This window comes from Pezoporus occidentalis, unplaced genomic scaffold (assembly GCF_034315485.1).
Source record: "Pezoporus occidentalis ecotype Australia unplaced genomic scaffold, CSIRO_AGI_Poc_V1 ctg158, whole genome shotgun sequence".
In the NCBI taxonomy this organism is placed as follows: domain Eukaryota; kingdom Metazoa; phylum Chordata; class Aves; order Psittaciformes; family Psittacidae; genus Pezoporus; species Pezoporus occidentalis.
Window position 1 is genome coordinate 2,562,636 of NW_026913404.1, and position 16,352 is coordinate 2,578,987.

The following is a 16,352-nucleotide window of genomic DNA, read 5'->3' on the forward strand; positions in this document are numbered from 1 at the left end:
AACCCCTCTCGGGTGTAGAGGGCTGTGGTTCAGGGCTAGGGCTCCATTAAAGAGATCTGTTTGCTTCTGCAGTAGCTGTAGTAATAGTAAGGTTGCAACGTCAGCTCCAGGATTGTTTCTTCCTATAGGGCCTCTGTTTGCTCATAGTGTTTTTACATAGTCAGAGCTTTTTAGATTGTCTTCCTCTTTTCTACCTTCTCTTTGTCTCATTTCCATCACCTCGTTGGGAAGCCAGCCAATATTATACCATTTTAAACCTTTGACAACTGTTCTCCTCTAAATACAGCCCTGAAGTGACTGATGCCCTGTGTGTGCTGTGCAGTGCTGCAGCCATTACAATATCAGCATCAAATCTGGACAAAAATCCTCAAGTGATTCAAACAAAATAGTTGCTGTTTAAGCCATTAGTTGTTAGGGAAGAGGCAGGCAGAAGGGAACACTGGAAGGCTGCACATAACTGGCAGCTTGCTAGAACTGGAGAATCAGGGCATGGTTTCAGTTGGAAGGGACCTTAAAGCTCATCCAGTTCCAAGCCCCTGCTGTGGACAGGGACACCTTTCACTAGAGCAGGTTGCTGCAAGCCCTGTCCAGCCTAGCCTTGAACACTGCCAGGCATGGGGCAGCCACAGCTTCTCTGGGCCCCCTGTGCCAGTGCCTCACCACCCTCACAGGGAAGAACTTCTGCCTAAGATCTAATAGAGGTGCTGTGCATCTCTGGAATATTCTCATTTGGCTTTTACTTTCTTTTTAGTGATGCCATTTTAACTTATTTCCCAGCCCAGTTTCTGAGTTCCAGGGCCTTTTTTTGGGTTTTATCAGATTGCTTTTCTTTCTTTGCAGGTGATTGCTCTCTGCACACACACACAGACGCATGTACACAAAAACTGCCCTCTGTTCTGTTCCCTTCTGTACCAGTTATAACAGCATGGGCTATAGTCCCTTTGGCCCATGGTTCTGGAGGCTGAGTGGACAAGAGACCTACTAGATGAAAAAACCTCAACCAAATAAAACACTGTTTTGCCTGTCCTGTTACTTAAATCTTCCATTGTCCCAAGAGGTGTTATTTTTCTTCTCAAACTGCTGAAGTAACTGATGATAAAATCCATAAGGACACAGTATGCAGTTCTGCACTACAGCACAAGGAGGTGAAATGCAGCAGGGTTGATCTTACCTGACGCCAGAGCTGTATCTGTGCTGCTGCTATGCTGGCAAATGTGTGTTTGCTGTGAAATGTCCCCTTCCTTTGAGGCAACCTGGTGTTCTTGTAGGTGTCATCTGTATTACAAGGTTAAAATTCAGTGCTTTTGTCCTATTTTAAAGATTATTAATGCTGCCTTCCTGCTGGTAGCAGCAACAGTTGTGCTTCAGGGTAGCTGGGGTGAGATCTTTGCCCTGCAACAGCTCTAGGGCAGGAGGAGGAGAGGATTTACACTACCTTTATAACTACCTAAAAGGAGGATGGAGCCAGGAGGTGGCTGGTCTCTTCTCCCAAGGAACAAGTGAGAGGACAAGAGGCAATAGCCTCAAGCTGCATCATGGGAGGTTTAGACTGAATATTAGGAGCAATTGCTTCCCCAAAGGGTGGTCAGGCATTGGAACAGGCTGCCCAGGGCAGTGGTGGAGTCGCCATCCCTGAAAGTGTTCAACAAACCCTGTAGATGAGGCCCTCAGTGACATGGTTTAGTGGTGGCCTTGGCAGTGCTGGGGAATGGTTGGACTTGAGGATCTTAAAGGTCTCTTCCAACCTTGTTGATTCTATGATTATATGACCTGGGAGGCTCAAATTTGGTCTGTGAGTGAGTGGAGAGTTTCCAAACACGATTTTGGGCTGTTGAGAGCTGATGTGAGCCAGCACGCTTCATACAGCTGTGCTTGCTCTGCTGTATGATCCTTTAAAGGCAAGGAGGGACTGTTGAGTGGAGGCAGCACTATCTTGTCGGTCAGGCCATGGAGATGCGGTGTTTTTGCTGAAAGCAGCACACCAAAATGGAAACCAGTGTTTAGAGCCATCCTGGTACTTCCAGTTTGGAGAGGTTTGTTTCAGACATGGGGCTTGTGGTCGGTGCAGTGAGACCAAATTCAAGAGCCAGTGAGATTCATGCTGAGTGGTGTCCCCGTAGGTGCTGCAGGAGCTCTCAAAGTACCCATGCTTGGTGGTGCTTAACCCATCTACACCCAGCTGAAGTGCTGCAGCCTTCATTCAGGGTGTTTGGATGTCTAGAGTCAGTCTGGAGACAACTCCATCATTGCTGGCCACCATGTTCCAATGTCACCCTTGAAATAGCAAAACCTGGAGATGCCAAGTGGCCTTGAGCAGCGGGTGTGGATGGCAGGAGGGGCAGAGGATGGGTGTCCCACTGATGGGAGACTGTTGCCATGTGTATCGTGAGCCTCTACAGGATCCCAAGCAGGTGTGCACCGGAGAAGGCTTCAGTGATGATGCCATGAAGATCTGATGCTCACAAAGCAATGTTTCACATGTATTAACCTGCACAGTGTTCAAAAATGTAAATGTGGAGGGTTGACGGCTGCAAGGCCAGGATATTGATGGACATGTAGGGACAGGCAAAGGGGGAATGGCTATAAGCTGCCAGAGGGGAGATTGAGATGAGATCTCAGGCAGAAGTTCTTCCCTGTGAGGGTGCTGAGGCGCTGGCACAGGTTGCCCAGAGAAGCTGTGGCTGCCCCATCCCTGGCAGTGTTCAAGGTCAGGTTGGATGGGGCTTGGAGCCATCCAGGTGTCCCTGCCTGTGGCAGGGGCGTGGTACTTGAGGGGCTTTAATGTCCCTTCCAACCCAAACCACTCTTTGTCCAAAATATCATAGAATCACATAGTTGGATTCTTTTTTTTCTTTTTTTTAAGTGTTGCTGTATTTTTTTTTCTCTCCAAGCGTATCTCACTGTTTTTATGGTGATCCAGCAACAATGAAGATTGTTATGGTGCCCTCTGATTTTCCTCACAGGCTGTCTTTGTTTCTGCGTGCAGCTGTATAGTTTTTATGGAGATCTGAACTGCGAAGTATGAAGAAACTCTTTTGTTTGCTCTCACTTGTGTGCATAAAATCATTCTTTATTTTCTTCTAAAGCACAAATCCACTTAACATCCCCCATTCTGTACTTACATTTGACTGTTTCTGTGGCTTCCTGGGTGTCTGCTGAAATTGTTCGAGCTTTAGGAACAGATTTGATTCTGGTTTCAAATGCTGTTGTCATCCTTAAATGAGTGCATAACAGAGTTCCTCTGTGTGAGCACCACGTAGCTGCCGAAACACTGCTAGGCTGTGGGGAGGCAGTAGACAAGAGAATTCTGCAAATCTGGGATTCCTAAAGGTCCCTGAATAAGTGTTTTGCTTTTGGCTGATTACAAAACCAAGCAGCAATTTATTTGTCTGAGATCCTCACCTATGAGCCCTCAGTTCTGGATTAAGATGTCTTGGGAACAAGCTGATGCAAGAAGGCTTTTTGTGACAGACTTCCAGTCTAAATCAAAAGCACTTTCAATAAGGTGATTGTGAATAGCATCATACATTCTACTTAGAGAATCCCAGCCTGGTTTGAGTTGGAAGGGACATTAAAGTTCATCCAGTTCCAAGCCCCTGCCACGGGCAGGGACTCACCACCCTCACAGAGAAGAACCTTCTGCCTAAGAGCTCATCTCAGTCTCCCCTCTGTCAGGTTAAAGCCATTCTCCCTTGTCCTGTCCCTACAGGCCCTTGTCCAAAGCCACTCTCCAGGCGTCTTGTAGTCCCTTTAGGTAGTGGAAGCTGCTCTAAGGTCTCCCCTTAAGGAGCCTTCTCTTCTCCAGGCTGAACCAGCCCAGCTCTCTCAGCCTGGCTCCAGAGCAGAGCTGCTCCAGCCCTCACAGCATCTCCATGGCCTCCTCTGGACTCACTCCAACAGCTCCACGTCCCTCTTGTGTTGTTGCCCCAGAGCTGGATCAGGACTGCAGGGGGCGTCTCCCCAGAGAGCAGCAGAGAGGACGAATCTCCTCCCTTGACCTGCTGCTCACGTAGGGTACAAGTAGGTAGAGGAGAAGATGGAGGATGTTTTTTTGGAGAAAATTACACATTTGGTAAGTTCACATCATGGAAAGGCATTTGTTCTCTCTCTGTGTCTACATCTGTCTCTGGATGAGGAGCTTGGCAGCATGTTGGATGTATTGTGCAGAGCTGCCAAGTGCCGCAGCAGCTCCCTGGAGTTGGCAGGAGCTCTCGTGATGTGCTTCATGTGGGGATGTGGGCTCCTGACTGCGTGCATGGGGCTGGACTACTTGCTTCAGACCAGCTCCAACTCATCTGCTGCACAGTTAAATAGCTGGAAGCTCATCATTCTCTTTGAGCTGAGCAGCATGAGCAGGTTTTGTGTTTGCTGCTGTGGGCCGGAGGTGATGCAGGCTTCAGCAGATAGCTTCTGTCTCCCCCCTCCTCCAGCCAGCACCCTGCAAGAGCAGCTCTGGTGTCTTACATGCCTGGTAAGAACCAAGACCTCCTGATCCTGTTCCCAAGGCTCAACTACAGCACAGGACAGGAGTGCAGTGGGAAAAACATGGGATTTCTGACCCTGAGCCCCAGCTCTGCAGGCAGGAGCTGGTGCTGTTTTGCAGCAGTGCTGTTTGGGGGAACTTTCATCACTCTAAAGAAAAAAGTAAAACTGCCAAGATAAATGTGAACAGCAAAAGACACAGTGCCAGGCTGGACCCACCTTTGTTTTAAAGCGTATGTTTTGTTGACCTTGTTGTAGATGGAGATAATTTGTTGTTTGTCTATCAAAAGAGCAGGTGATTGAATGAGTGACTCAAAGTGATGAGCTCATGTTTTGTTTGGAAGGGATTTTTTTCTTGGCTTGCAGCTCTGAGCTAAATTGCTGCTGTTCATGTGCTGCGGTCCACACTTTTTAAGGTCAGATGACTTCATCAGTTATGTGAATAGCGTGTGTTCACTTTTGTCATCAGCTGGTGTTTGTGTGCACATACCACATGTTTTCTGAGCTATTTAGTATCATTTACAGATGATGGAGAAAATAACTTCTCCTCTAAGTTATATAGTAGGAGCTGCAGTGGGAGGTAGTGCTCTGGTGGTGTCTTCTATGTACAGATACCAGTGCCTGTGTCTTAAATTAATCAGGTTTTCTTTACAAGGACAATTTGACAATGGGCAGTAGGGACAGGACAAGGGGGAATGGCTTTAACCTGACAGAGGGGAGATTGGGATGAGCTCTTAGGCAGAAGTTCTTCCCTGTGAGGGTGCTGAGGCGCTGGCACAGGGTGCCCAGAGAAGCTGTGGCTGCCCCATCCCTGGCAGTGTTCAAGGCCAGGTTGGACGGGGCTTGAAGCAACCTGGTCTAGTGGAAGGTGTCCCTGCCCGTGGAAGGTGTCCCTGCCCGTGGCAGGGGCTTGGAACTGAATGAGCTTTAAGGTTCTTTCCAACCCAAACCAGTCTGGGATTCTTTGAGTCTGTGTGACTTGGCTGGTTGTTGCTTCTTCCACACTCAGCAAGGATGGCGTCATCCCCACTCACTTCTTTTTGGGGAAACTGTGGCAGTCCAGCCCATTGGGCTCTCAGCTGTCACATGTGGGGTGGTTCTGCTGCCCCATAGGAAACTACTGTCACTTTTCTTCATTAACTTGCCCCTGTGACAGCACTGGCCAGGTTCAATTTGCCTCTGGTGCCATTGCTGGCCACCCTCCCTGTGTGCATCACATGCTGCAGATACTCTGGCTTTCCAAAGCAGCTGGGCACACAGGGGCAAGACTTTCCATTTCAAACCCAGCCATGTGAGTAATAACTGAGGAAAGTCAAGTTAACATCTGTGACACCCAGGACTTGGGGGAATCAGCACTCATCTTCGCACACTGCTTGGCTATTGCTGGCATTTGGGATAAATGAATTCCTGCACTTACAGCTTTAGGCTGAATTTACCAGAGTGCAGAAGGGCTCCAGCTGGGGAGCTGGTTGTACAGGCAGAAGCAGAGTCACTGTGCTGGGTTGTGCACAGGTTAATGAGTTGGGTTTTCCTCTTTTAGTCCAGCTGGAAGGTTTGCACAAGTCCTTTGGAGGGAGAGGGATGGACTTTCAGCAGCTCACATCTTACACACAAGCCACCTTACTTGATAACACACTTGCCTGCACATCCCCAGTAATGCATTGAGGGACCGTAGCTGGCTGGGGAGCCTGAGTGATGTCCAGACAGGCTCTGCCACCCTGCAAAAGAGGGGCTCTGAGGAGGGGACACCCTGCCCAGACCCCTCCTGAGGCTGGCTGGTAAGGGACCACCAGGCAGGTGATAGGGCTCTCATCCATAGTTTACATTCTCCAAAACAGTCGCAGTTAGTTGCAGTGTTCCCGTTGGCATCCACAGCGCTGTCTGAACTGCTGAGAAAGGTTTTCTATTAAATTTACTCATCTCTGCTCAGTCACAGCTGAGAATCACAGAATCCCAGACTGGTTTGGGTTAGGAGGGACCTTGAAGCTCACACAGTTCCAACCCCCTGCCATGGGCAGGGACACCTTCCACTAGAGCAGGTTGCTCCAGGCTGCGTCCTGCCTGGCCTTGAACACTGCCAGGGATGGGGCAGCCACAGCTTCTCTGGGCAACCCATTCTGAGCTTCACTGGAGATTCATTCTTAATGTGTTCCTTTTGCAAAAGGGCAGAAACAAAATTACTTATAATCCATTGACCCACTCTAAAGTGTTTCATGGTGTTTTTCTCCTTCTGTGGCAGTGAAAACGACCATTTGAGATCAGCTGCACACTGGATGGTTCTGGCTTCTGATTCTTCCTTCTGTATTAACTAAGGATTGCCACACTTGCGTTACAACTTCATCACAGTTTGTCTGTGAAGTCCGCCACGCTAACTGGAAGATGTTGCCAGTTAATAAAACCAGTTGGTTTGATATTTGCCTGGTTTATAATCAGTCTGCCTTTAAACTGTGCAGTTAGTTATTTGCCAGCTGCTCACAGAGCACTGCATCACTTTCTCCTGAGGATCTATTGAATGCCAGGCAGCACCTCCAGCTTCTCATAGCTGCTTACTTGAGTTCACTGTGAAATCTTGGCAAGTTTAAGATTTTATGTGTATTCTCTATTGTTATATTTTATTCCAGCCCTGTGCTCTCCCTCTTCCCGCAGCTACTGGTCAATGTGGCAAACCTTTAAGAAGACCTTTTAGGAACACCTTTTAAGAAGTTCTGGTCCTTTTTCTGGACCCAGCAGAGCTGATTATCTTTAGGAAATCAGAAGACTGGGGGAAAATCCAGCATTTTCAGTTAGACAGTTGTGGTGTGGTGGCTTTGGTTATACTAATGACAGTCACAAATGAAGGTCTGTCACTGCTCATCAGCCCTCCTGTGAGGGCTCAGATGCTGTTGATGTTACAAGAGTTGCAGCCACTCTGGCTTAATTGTGTCTACAGATGAAAGAACAAACTGCCAAAAAGCACTGTTATTCAGATAGCTAACAAAAATTGACTCGAGTTATCTTATTTTCTTATTTATATAATGAGTTAGTGAAGGATTGTCCTTGGCTCATCATCATTGTGCACTTCAGGTTGTGCCTGTTGACCTTATACGTTGCTTTGCAAATGGGTTGTTTGACTTCTTTGAATTATAAATTACTGAAGCCCAGTTTAATGTATGGCTTTTATGAAAGCTGAGGTGGCTTATCCAGACCATGTCTGTGAGCTGGGGGAGCTGGTGATATTTTGAATGAAGTTCAGATAACATGCATTGGGTTTTGTTGTGGGTGGACTAACAGAAAGTGAGGTGGTGGATTCTGAGCTCCCACAAGCACAAAACTCAGTTAAGAAATGAGGTGACAAAAGCGTCTTTGGCCAGGCTGATTCACACAAACTGTAAATGATTCTAAGTGGTAAGTGGAGTGTCTCTGGGCAGGACAGTGAGCTTGTCTTAAAACTCTAGCAATGTTTCAGTCAGGAGGTGAAAGAGGTTTTTCCTTTTGGAAGAGATTTTTGAGTGTCACCTGGAATCTCTTCTGCCCCAGACTGGGAGTAAACTATGTTCTTCTAAAAGGCTCTGCAGCTGCAAACTGGAGGTGTTGCTGCTGCAGCCCAGCCTTCAAGGAAGGTTGCAGGAAAAACCTGCTTTTAATGTGGGGTGAGTCCCTTCATTCCGCTGTCATGATATGAGCCATAGTTGTACTATTGGTATCTGTGTAGGTTCGGTGAAGTGTTAGATCATTAGAGCATCTCCAGAGAAGGACACTTGATCTTGTCCAATAACCCAAAATGTAGCATCACACGGAGAGCTGGAACCTCTCCAACCCAGATCCTAGGAGGCTGAAGGAGGAAAAAGGCTCGTAGTGCCCTTACTGCTGTGAGGTTTTGCTCAAATCAGCCTTTTTGAGGGGAGGTGACCCTTCTGTCCCTGCCCAAGCATTAGGGCAGAGTATTCTGAGGGTTGGCAACTGCAAAATTGTCTCCTTTTCTCTAAAACAAAGACCTACACAAAGCCAAGAAGCTCCTGTGCTTATAGTAGTAAATACTGGTAGAGCCTTGTTTGCTTCAGCTATTTAAAGCCATTTTCTTGAGATATTAATCTGTTTAAAGGGAGAGCCCAAGAGTAGCATGAAGTATGTATCTCCCTTGGCTTTCTCCCTTTCCAAGCCACTTCCAGGTCCCTGCCTTGGCATCCTCTGTTGTGCTTTCGTGCTGCTGCTCATGCAGATGCAGTTTGGGGGCTAGACAGAGCCGCAGATTCCTAATAGGAAGGGAGACTGATAGCCTGATGCAAAGTAGTGTCAAGTGCTGGGAGGAAATGGTCCTTTTTTTGGAGCAGTTTTACTTTTCCTGGTCACATCAGGTGTAGTGTTTGGGTGAAATTTCTAACCAAGCTAAGGTTGGGTGTGGGGTTTTACACCTCACAGTGATGCAAAGTATGATGTGCTCCCCATGAGTAATTTGGAAGAGGTCAGAGTTTCCTATGACACGTTCTCTGGATTCCCATGGGAAAATGGCTTGCTTGGTTGGTTAGGTTGGCACTGGCAAAAGAAATAAAGGTTTGGAATTCCATGGGGTGTTGCCCAGGAGTGTGAGACCCGGCTCTGCAGAGGGGAATCGGGTGTCTAACATCAGGCTTGGTGACAGCAGATCCGTTTGCAGAGCACCCTGTGCCAGGTCGAGACATGGGCTTGAGATGGCATCAGCTTGAGTAGGAGTCTAAAGCAGGGCTGGAAAACAAGCAGAGTTTTGTCGGAATGTTCAACCTGAGAGAACAGCCCAGACTTGTTTTCCAAGCCTCATTCATTTTGTTGCATCATGCCAGGTATTGGTCCAGAAAGAGATGGGTTGGTATAAAGTAAGCTTTCAGCTCGCAGCCCAGAAAGCCAACCATATCCTGAGCTGCATCAAAAGGAGCATGACCAGCAGGTCGAAGGAGATGATCCTGCCCCTCTATTTTGCTCTTGTGAGACCTCACCTGGAGTACTGTGTGCAGTTCTGGTGTCCTCAACATAAAAAGAACATGGAACTGTTGGAACAAGTCCGGAGTTGGGCCATGAGGATGATCAGGGGACTGGAGCACCTCCTGTATGAAGACAGGCTGAGAAATTTGGGGCTGTTCAGCCTGGAGAAGACAAGGCTGCGTGGAGACCTCATAGCAGCCTTCCAGTATCTGAAGGGAGCCTATAGGGATGCTGGGGAGGGACTCTTCATTCGGGACTGCAGTGATAGAACAAGGGGTAATGGGTTAAAACTTAAACAGGGAAAAGTCTAGATTGGATATAAAGAAGTTCTTTACAGTGAGGGTGCTGAGGCACTGGAATGGGTTGCCCAGGGAAGTTGTGAATGATCCATCCCTGGCAGCATTCAAGGCCAGGTTGGACAGAGCCTTGGGTGACATGGTTTAGTGTAAGGTGTCCCTGCCCCTGGCAGGGGGGGTTGGAACTAGATGATCTTAAGGTCCTTTCCAACCGTAACTATTCTATGATTAAGCCTGTTTGCTTTCCCTGCAGTACTAGATGCCCCAGGGGCCAGGCAGGGCTGTGGAAGTGACTACTGTTGGCCACTGCTTTGCTGGTGCTGCCTGCGCCCCAGGAGCATCACATGGGGTTTGTAGCAGCACATCTCTTCTGAGGGATGAAAGCACTTCCTGGCAGAGGATGAATGTCAGTCTCACAGTGTCAGTCTCGCAATTAGCTGTGCTGCCAGCAAGCAGAGGTGATGCTCAGGTGGGAGAAACCACAGGGAAAACTACAGAAATGAAATGTTACAAACTTCCCTTTACTGGTATCTGGGCTGCTTGAAGTGAGGAGGCAGAGGCACAGCCCTGATGCAGCACAGCCAGGGCTTGTTCTACCAGCACTGTCACACTGTGCAGTGGTGGCTTGTAGTGGCTGCTGTGGCCCTCTGTCCCCAGCCATGCACCTCGTGCTTCCTCCAGGTCACTTACCTACTCTTCTGAACATAAACATCATTGTGAAGAACATGAAGGCCTTCTGCTATGCCTCTTTATTTTCTCTAGGTGTCTCTGGAGTGAGGAGCAGTTGAGTAGGAGGTCAGGAAGTTTTTCTGCTGGTTGCTTGTATAGGTCATGGTGTATTGTTATGCCCAGACTACAGAGTTGCTCTGTATGTGATGTAGTTTCAGATGGGCATGGAAAAAATGGGCATTTAAAGCATTGCTGTGGTGACTGAACTGTGTATTTGTGATGGGGATGCCCTGTTCCCAATGGGGATATAGGCTTCATGCTCACTGCCCAGCCTAATGAACACATCTAAGACGCAGAAGCTAGCAGCATGTGCTTGATCCCAGAACCCGCTGTGTGCTGGGCTGCATCCCCAGAGCGTGAGCAGCAGGTCAAGGGAGGGGATTCTCCCCCTCCTCTGTGCTCTGGGAGAACCCCCCCCTGCAGTCCTGATCCAGCTCTGGGGCAGCAACACAAGAGGGACCTGGAGCTGTTAGAGTGAGTCCAGAGGAGGCCACAGAGATGCTGCAAGGGCTGGAGCAGCTCTGCACTGGAGCCAGGCTGAGAGAGCTGGGCTGGTTCAGCCTGGAGAAGGGAAGGCTCCTAAAGGGGAGACCTTAGAGCAGCTCCAGTGCCTAAAGGGGCTCCAAGAAACCTGGAGAGGGGCTTTGGACAAGGGCCTGTAGGGACAGGACAAGGGAGAATGGCTTTAACCTGACAGAGGGGAGACTGAGATGAGCTCTTAGGCAGAAGTTCTTCCCTGTGAAGGACAGTTTTGCCTGGAGGATAATCTTGCATCTGAAACAGGGCAGTGGGCTCAGTTAGCTGCTTCCCTAATAGCCTGTGCTGAGAAATGATCCTGGGTCCGGAACTGGAGGGGGAGATGTGTGAATGCTCCCTCCTGCTTGCAGTGCAGGCTTGCTCCCACTGCTGTTCCCCATCCCGGGGGATGAAGTAGTTTATATCCTCCTGCAAATAAATACAAATCATTCACTTGTCTCTGGAGGAAGATAAAACATAAACTGTCTATTTTCTGTGCTAGCGCCCTAGAAATAGTTGGAATTTAAGGTAATTATCTTTATTGCTTTTTATAGCACCCTGTGAAGGCTGAAATCGAATTTGTGTTTCACTAACAGGGAGCTCCTGGTGATGACTCAGAAAAATCCATTTCCTTTACTGACAAACATGTATGTTTTGTTATCAGGGCAGTATTCTCCTTCCAGGAACAGGGAAGTGTTGGTTGTAACAGGGCTGTGGGTTTTCATTAAGGATTCAAACTTGGATATCAGTTGGCAAGAGGAAAAATTAGAGTTGATCTAATCAGAGTGGAGCAGCTCTGCTTTATTAAAGATGATACTGAGTTTATCCTTTAGTGGATGTGCAGTGATGGTGCATATTGATTTGTTTTAAGCAACTACAGTTCTCTTGAAGCTTCTTAACTGGAGCTTTCAGAGAAGATGCTTTTCCTGGACTCCTGGTGCCCTGTAGCCATTTCTGAGCCCAGGTTTTAAGGAAGGAGGTTGGAGGTTGCTCACAGTTTGTAACAAACTCTGCGTAGCCAAAGATGTTGGGAACCCCTTGTGCAAATGAGCTGCTTGTCAGCACAGCCTGTGCTGTGGTTTGGAGGGTCTGATGCTACTCTCATACTGTGGCTCTATGAGAAGCCATTGTTCCACTGCCTTCTTAGCCATGATGAAGGGGGGTGCTTTCTCTGCTGATTGACTCTGATACCCAACCAAGAGCTATTTGCAAGAAGAACCTCTGCTCTGAAGCTAGGCTGAGAGAGCTGGACTTGTCCTCTTTAGGCACTGGGAGCTGCTCTAAGATCTCCCCAGAGCCTTCTCTGGGTTCTGGGGAGACCTTAGAGCAGCTCCTCATGCCTAAAGGGGCTACAAGAAAGCTGGAGAGGGGCTTTGGACAAGGGCCTGTAGGGACAAGACAAGGGGGAATGGCTTTAACCTGACAGAGGGGAGATTGAGATGAGCTCTTAGGCAGAAGCTCTTCCCTGTGAGGGTGCTGAGGCACTGGCACAGGTTGCCCAGAGAAGCCGTGGCTGCCCCATCCCTGGCAGTGTTCAAGGCCAGGTTGGACAGGGTTTGTAGCAACCTCATCTAGTGGAAGGTGTCCCTGCCTATGGCAGGGGGTTGGAAGTGGATGAGCTTTAAGGTCCCCTTCCAGCCCAAACCAGTCTGGGATGCTATGAAGAAACAGCATGGGCTTTCAGTTCTCCCACCTCTCAGAATGTCCTTAGACTCTTTCAGGCAGTGATGCTTGTTGAGATGGTGGCTCTGCAGACTGATTTTGAAGTTGTGCTTCTAAATTGTTGGTTGGCTCACATAGCCTCCCTTCCCCTCCCCCCCCCAAAAAAAAAAGTCTGCAATTTAACACTGTCCCTTTGGATACTGCTGAGGATCTCCTACAGCTCCAGTCCTGAGAGATTTTATCCAACAGTGGAGAAGTAAGAAGTAATCTAGGGTTTAACTGTATTTTTAGGGAAGAGGGATAGAGCTCCAGAAGCAGAGCTCTGTTTCTTTCTCGAAGCAGAGCTCTATTTGTCAAGTGTCTGTAGCCCTTCCCAAACACACAATAGAGAAAGGGGGAGAAAACATCACTTTCTGTAAATATGGAATGGTAGATCTGGATGGTCAGAGCAGATCTGTTGTCCATCTCTGAAGACCTACTCAGTGTTTGCTCAGCTTTTTATTGGTTTCCTTTCAGGAATTGACTACAAGACCACTACTATCTTGTTGGACGGCAGAAGGGTCAAGCTGGAACTCTGGTGAGTGTTTCTGAACTGCTTTGGCTTCGAAGGCAGAGGCTACGGTGCTGCTATGGGATGTTGAACTGACCTGCAGAAAGCTCAGAACATCCCCAGGTGTGCAGTGAGGCTTGCTAGCTGCTCCCACCAGCAAGTTACATGAGCAAACAAGACCTCCTTCCATTGATAGAGGAGCACAAACTTCATGCTGTTCTTTGGAATAGTCCATTTTCGGTCTTTCTCCAACATGTTCCCATACAGCTCTCAATCATTAAGGGATCAGTACTGTTTCAGAAGCAGTACTGGACTCTCTTGAAATCCTAGGATAGAGAAATATAGACAAGAGAAGGACAAAAAAAACAGGTGAAACCCTTAGTTCCTCCAGACCCGGATGTTTTTCAGCAACTTCAGTATTAAACTAAAGAGCAGTGACTAGACCTCACAGTTCATGTCAGAGTATGGCAAAGCCCTGGAGAGCAGGATTTACCAGAGTGATCTGACACTGGGATGGAGGTGGGAGGATGCTGCACAGGAGGGGTAACACCCCTGCCTTATCTGTGGGCACTGGAGGGAGAGCTGGAGTCTTTCTGGCAGAGCACTGTCTCAGGTTTAACCTGCTGAGAAGCTGACACAGCAGTCCTGGAGCTGGAAGAGGAAGAATGGGCAGCCTGCCCCTGTTGTTTGCTAGGGAATGACACCTGGTCTGCTAGGGAATGACACAGGCCCTAAACTGTGAAGTTAAATAGTCCTTTTACCAATGCTTGTATCAAGTAACAGGAATACTAGGGATCTGTGTGAATTGTTCAATAGGAATGAACACCATGGTCTCAGCCTCAGCTGAGAGAGGTGAGGCTGGGTATAGTATTATGGTTTAATTATATACCTGCTCTCTGAAGCTGAATGGCCTCGTTTTTCTTACAAAAGAACAGAAGCAGGTAATTTATCTCTTCTAGCTTATATGTTTATGTGTGTCACTTACATTCTTTTTCTCTCTTTGTAAGATCACAGAAGATGTCTTTTTTTAACATTTCAGCCCCAAGTATGTGGTTACTGCTTCCCTCTTGAAACCGTCTTTTTATACTGTTAATATAATCTTTCATCATTACTTTCCTTGTGCAACCCAACGTTTGATTATCAGGGAGAAAGAGATGTAAGCACAGACTGTGAGATTGATACCTAGAACCAATAATATGATCCCTGAAAGCTTTAGATCTGAAAGAATGACTGCCCTGAACTTGGGATCAGGACCTTTTTCATATAGCTGGTGCAAATTTGGAGCTGAGGGATTCGTTAGGCTTCTCGGTGGCCATTAGTGTGGTTTTTTTTATATCTATTCCTGTCCAGTGAATAGATATGACAAACATCAGAATGTGTCTTGGATTACCCTGATGCATTTCAGTATATAGAGGTTAAGTCAGTGTGCTGGGCCCTGGCTTACTGTCAGATGGTTCTGCAGGCATTGGGAGGTGCTGGTGTTGTAGTCAGACTTATTTACCATGTCAAGACCTGCAGTCAGGATAATAAGTGAATAGCCCTTTACTGTCAAAGTGGGCTAGAAGTGCTGTTCCCTAGTCCTGTTTCTGAGCTCTCTGCAGGGTGTGAGTGACCACATCTGTTGGAGATCCTGGTATAGAGATACTACTTTTCACTTTTTGTTAATACGTGCTTTGAAAAATAAGTGGAACTAGATAGCGCAAAACAGTTTAAACTAGAAAACCCCCACTTTAACCTGACAGAGAGGAGATTGAGATGAGCTCTTAGGCAGAAGTTCTTCCCTGTGAGGGTGCTGAGGCACTGGCACAGGGTGCCCAGAGAAGCTGTGGCTGCCCCATCCCTGGCAGTGTTCAAGGCCAGGTTGAATGGGGCTTGGAGCATCCTGGTCTAGTGGAAGGTGTCCCTGCCTATGGCAGGGGGTTGGAACTGGATGAGCTTTAAGGTCCCGCCAATGCAAACCAGTCTGGGATTCTGTGAATCTCTCATGTCTAGAGCAGTTATGTTCATTTTATTCTACATTAGCTGTTCTTCACAGCTAGGAGAGGTCTACAGTCTCATTCTGACTTTAAACTCCCATGGAGTGTAGGGAAATAGAGAAAACCCTTTGCCCAGGGGATCAGAATGACTTGTATCCTCATATATTATAAGGTAGTGCTGAAGCTGAGTTGTTTTGGTTTATACCTTCTCCATGGGAAACATGGTGACATCGAGGACCTCTGGAGTGTGTCTGACTATAACCAAAGGTGGTGATGAGCCCACTGGTTCTTCCTCTAAAGCACCATGCGGAGCAGTTTGGGTACCATGTGTGTTCTACAGATTTGTCAAGATCAACACTGAGGTTTTTGTTTCTTTTTGTTCAGGTCCAACAGGAGATGTGCAGTTTGGGATTCAACTCTCCAGATTTCATAACTGTAACTTTTCTTTGTTGCAGGGACACATCAGGGCAAGGAAGATTTTGCACCATTTTCAGATCCTACTCTAGAGGAGCCCAGGTAAGTGCTGCTCTGTGCACTTGCTTTTTCTTTAGGCTGTAAAAATCTTACATGCCATAGCGAAGAGCTCTGAAGACGAACATGTCAAGCATTGAAAAAATGGGATTTCTAAATGCCAAGGGGCGCTGCATGTCATCTTGCTGCCTGGAATTCTCTCTTTATGAAATAGTGGGAGAGAGGAGAGGAAATGACTTCCCTACACTCCTACAGGAAAGGGTTGTTACAGACTGTATTCAGTGTTAGTTTCTAGAGAGGAACTGAGGAGCTGGGGTTATAGAGGACAAGGCAAATGGAGCTCTAGATCTGCCTTAGCTTTAATGTGGGAGCTCATGCTTTCTGAGGTTTGCCAAATTAGTTTAAACATGACGCTGGCTTTCCCAGTGGAGTTCTTCCAGCCTGTGTTGCCTTCAAGTCAGTTCTGAAAATAGAGTGGCTCCTACTGGCATGTTTGGTGCAGACTTTAAACTAGAGCAGCTCAATTGTGAAGTATGTGCCTTAAAACATGAGAGAGCATTACATGTTGAGTTTCTCCTTTGGGCCCTGCTCCAGAATAGCATCTAGATTCTGAACAGCAGAATCTCGTGGTCCTTTGAAAATCTGCTCTTAGGTAATAGTGCTTTCTTACAGTTTAATGTCATCCTCTTAGTAAGGATCCCTCCAGGATAAAGTCTCCATAAGTTAAATGAACTA

At 47.5% G+C, this 16,352-nt stretch overlaps 1 protein-coding gene across 2 annotated transcripts in view; it reads left to right on the forward strand.

The window, feature by feature from the left end:
- RAB40C (RAB40C, member RAS oncogene family) overlaps window positions 1–16,352 on the forward strand; it is a 37,857-nt gene that overhangs the window by 7,207 nt on the left and 14,298 nt on the right. For both annotated transcript variants that reach the window (XM_062611996.1, XM_062611995.1), the window contains 2 exons: window positions 13,137–13,197; window positions 15,602–15,662. In XM_062611996.1, the coding sequence (XP_062467980.1) occupies window positions 13,137–13,197; window positions 15,602–15,662 (122 nt within the window). The remainder of the gene's footprint in view (window positions 1–13,136; window positions 13,198–15,601; window positions 15,663–16,352) is intronic.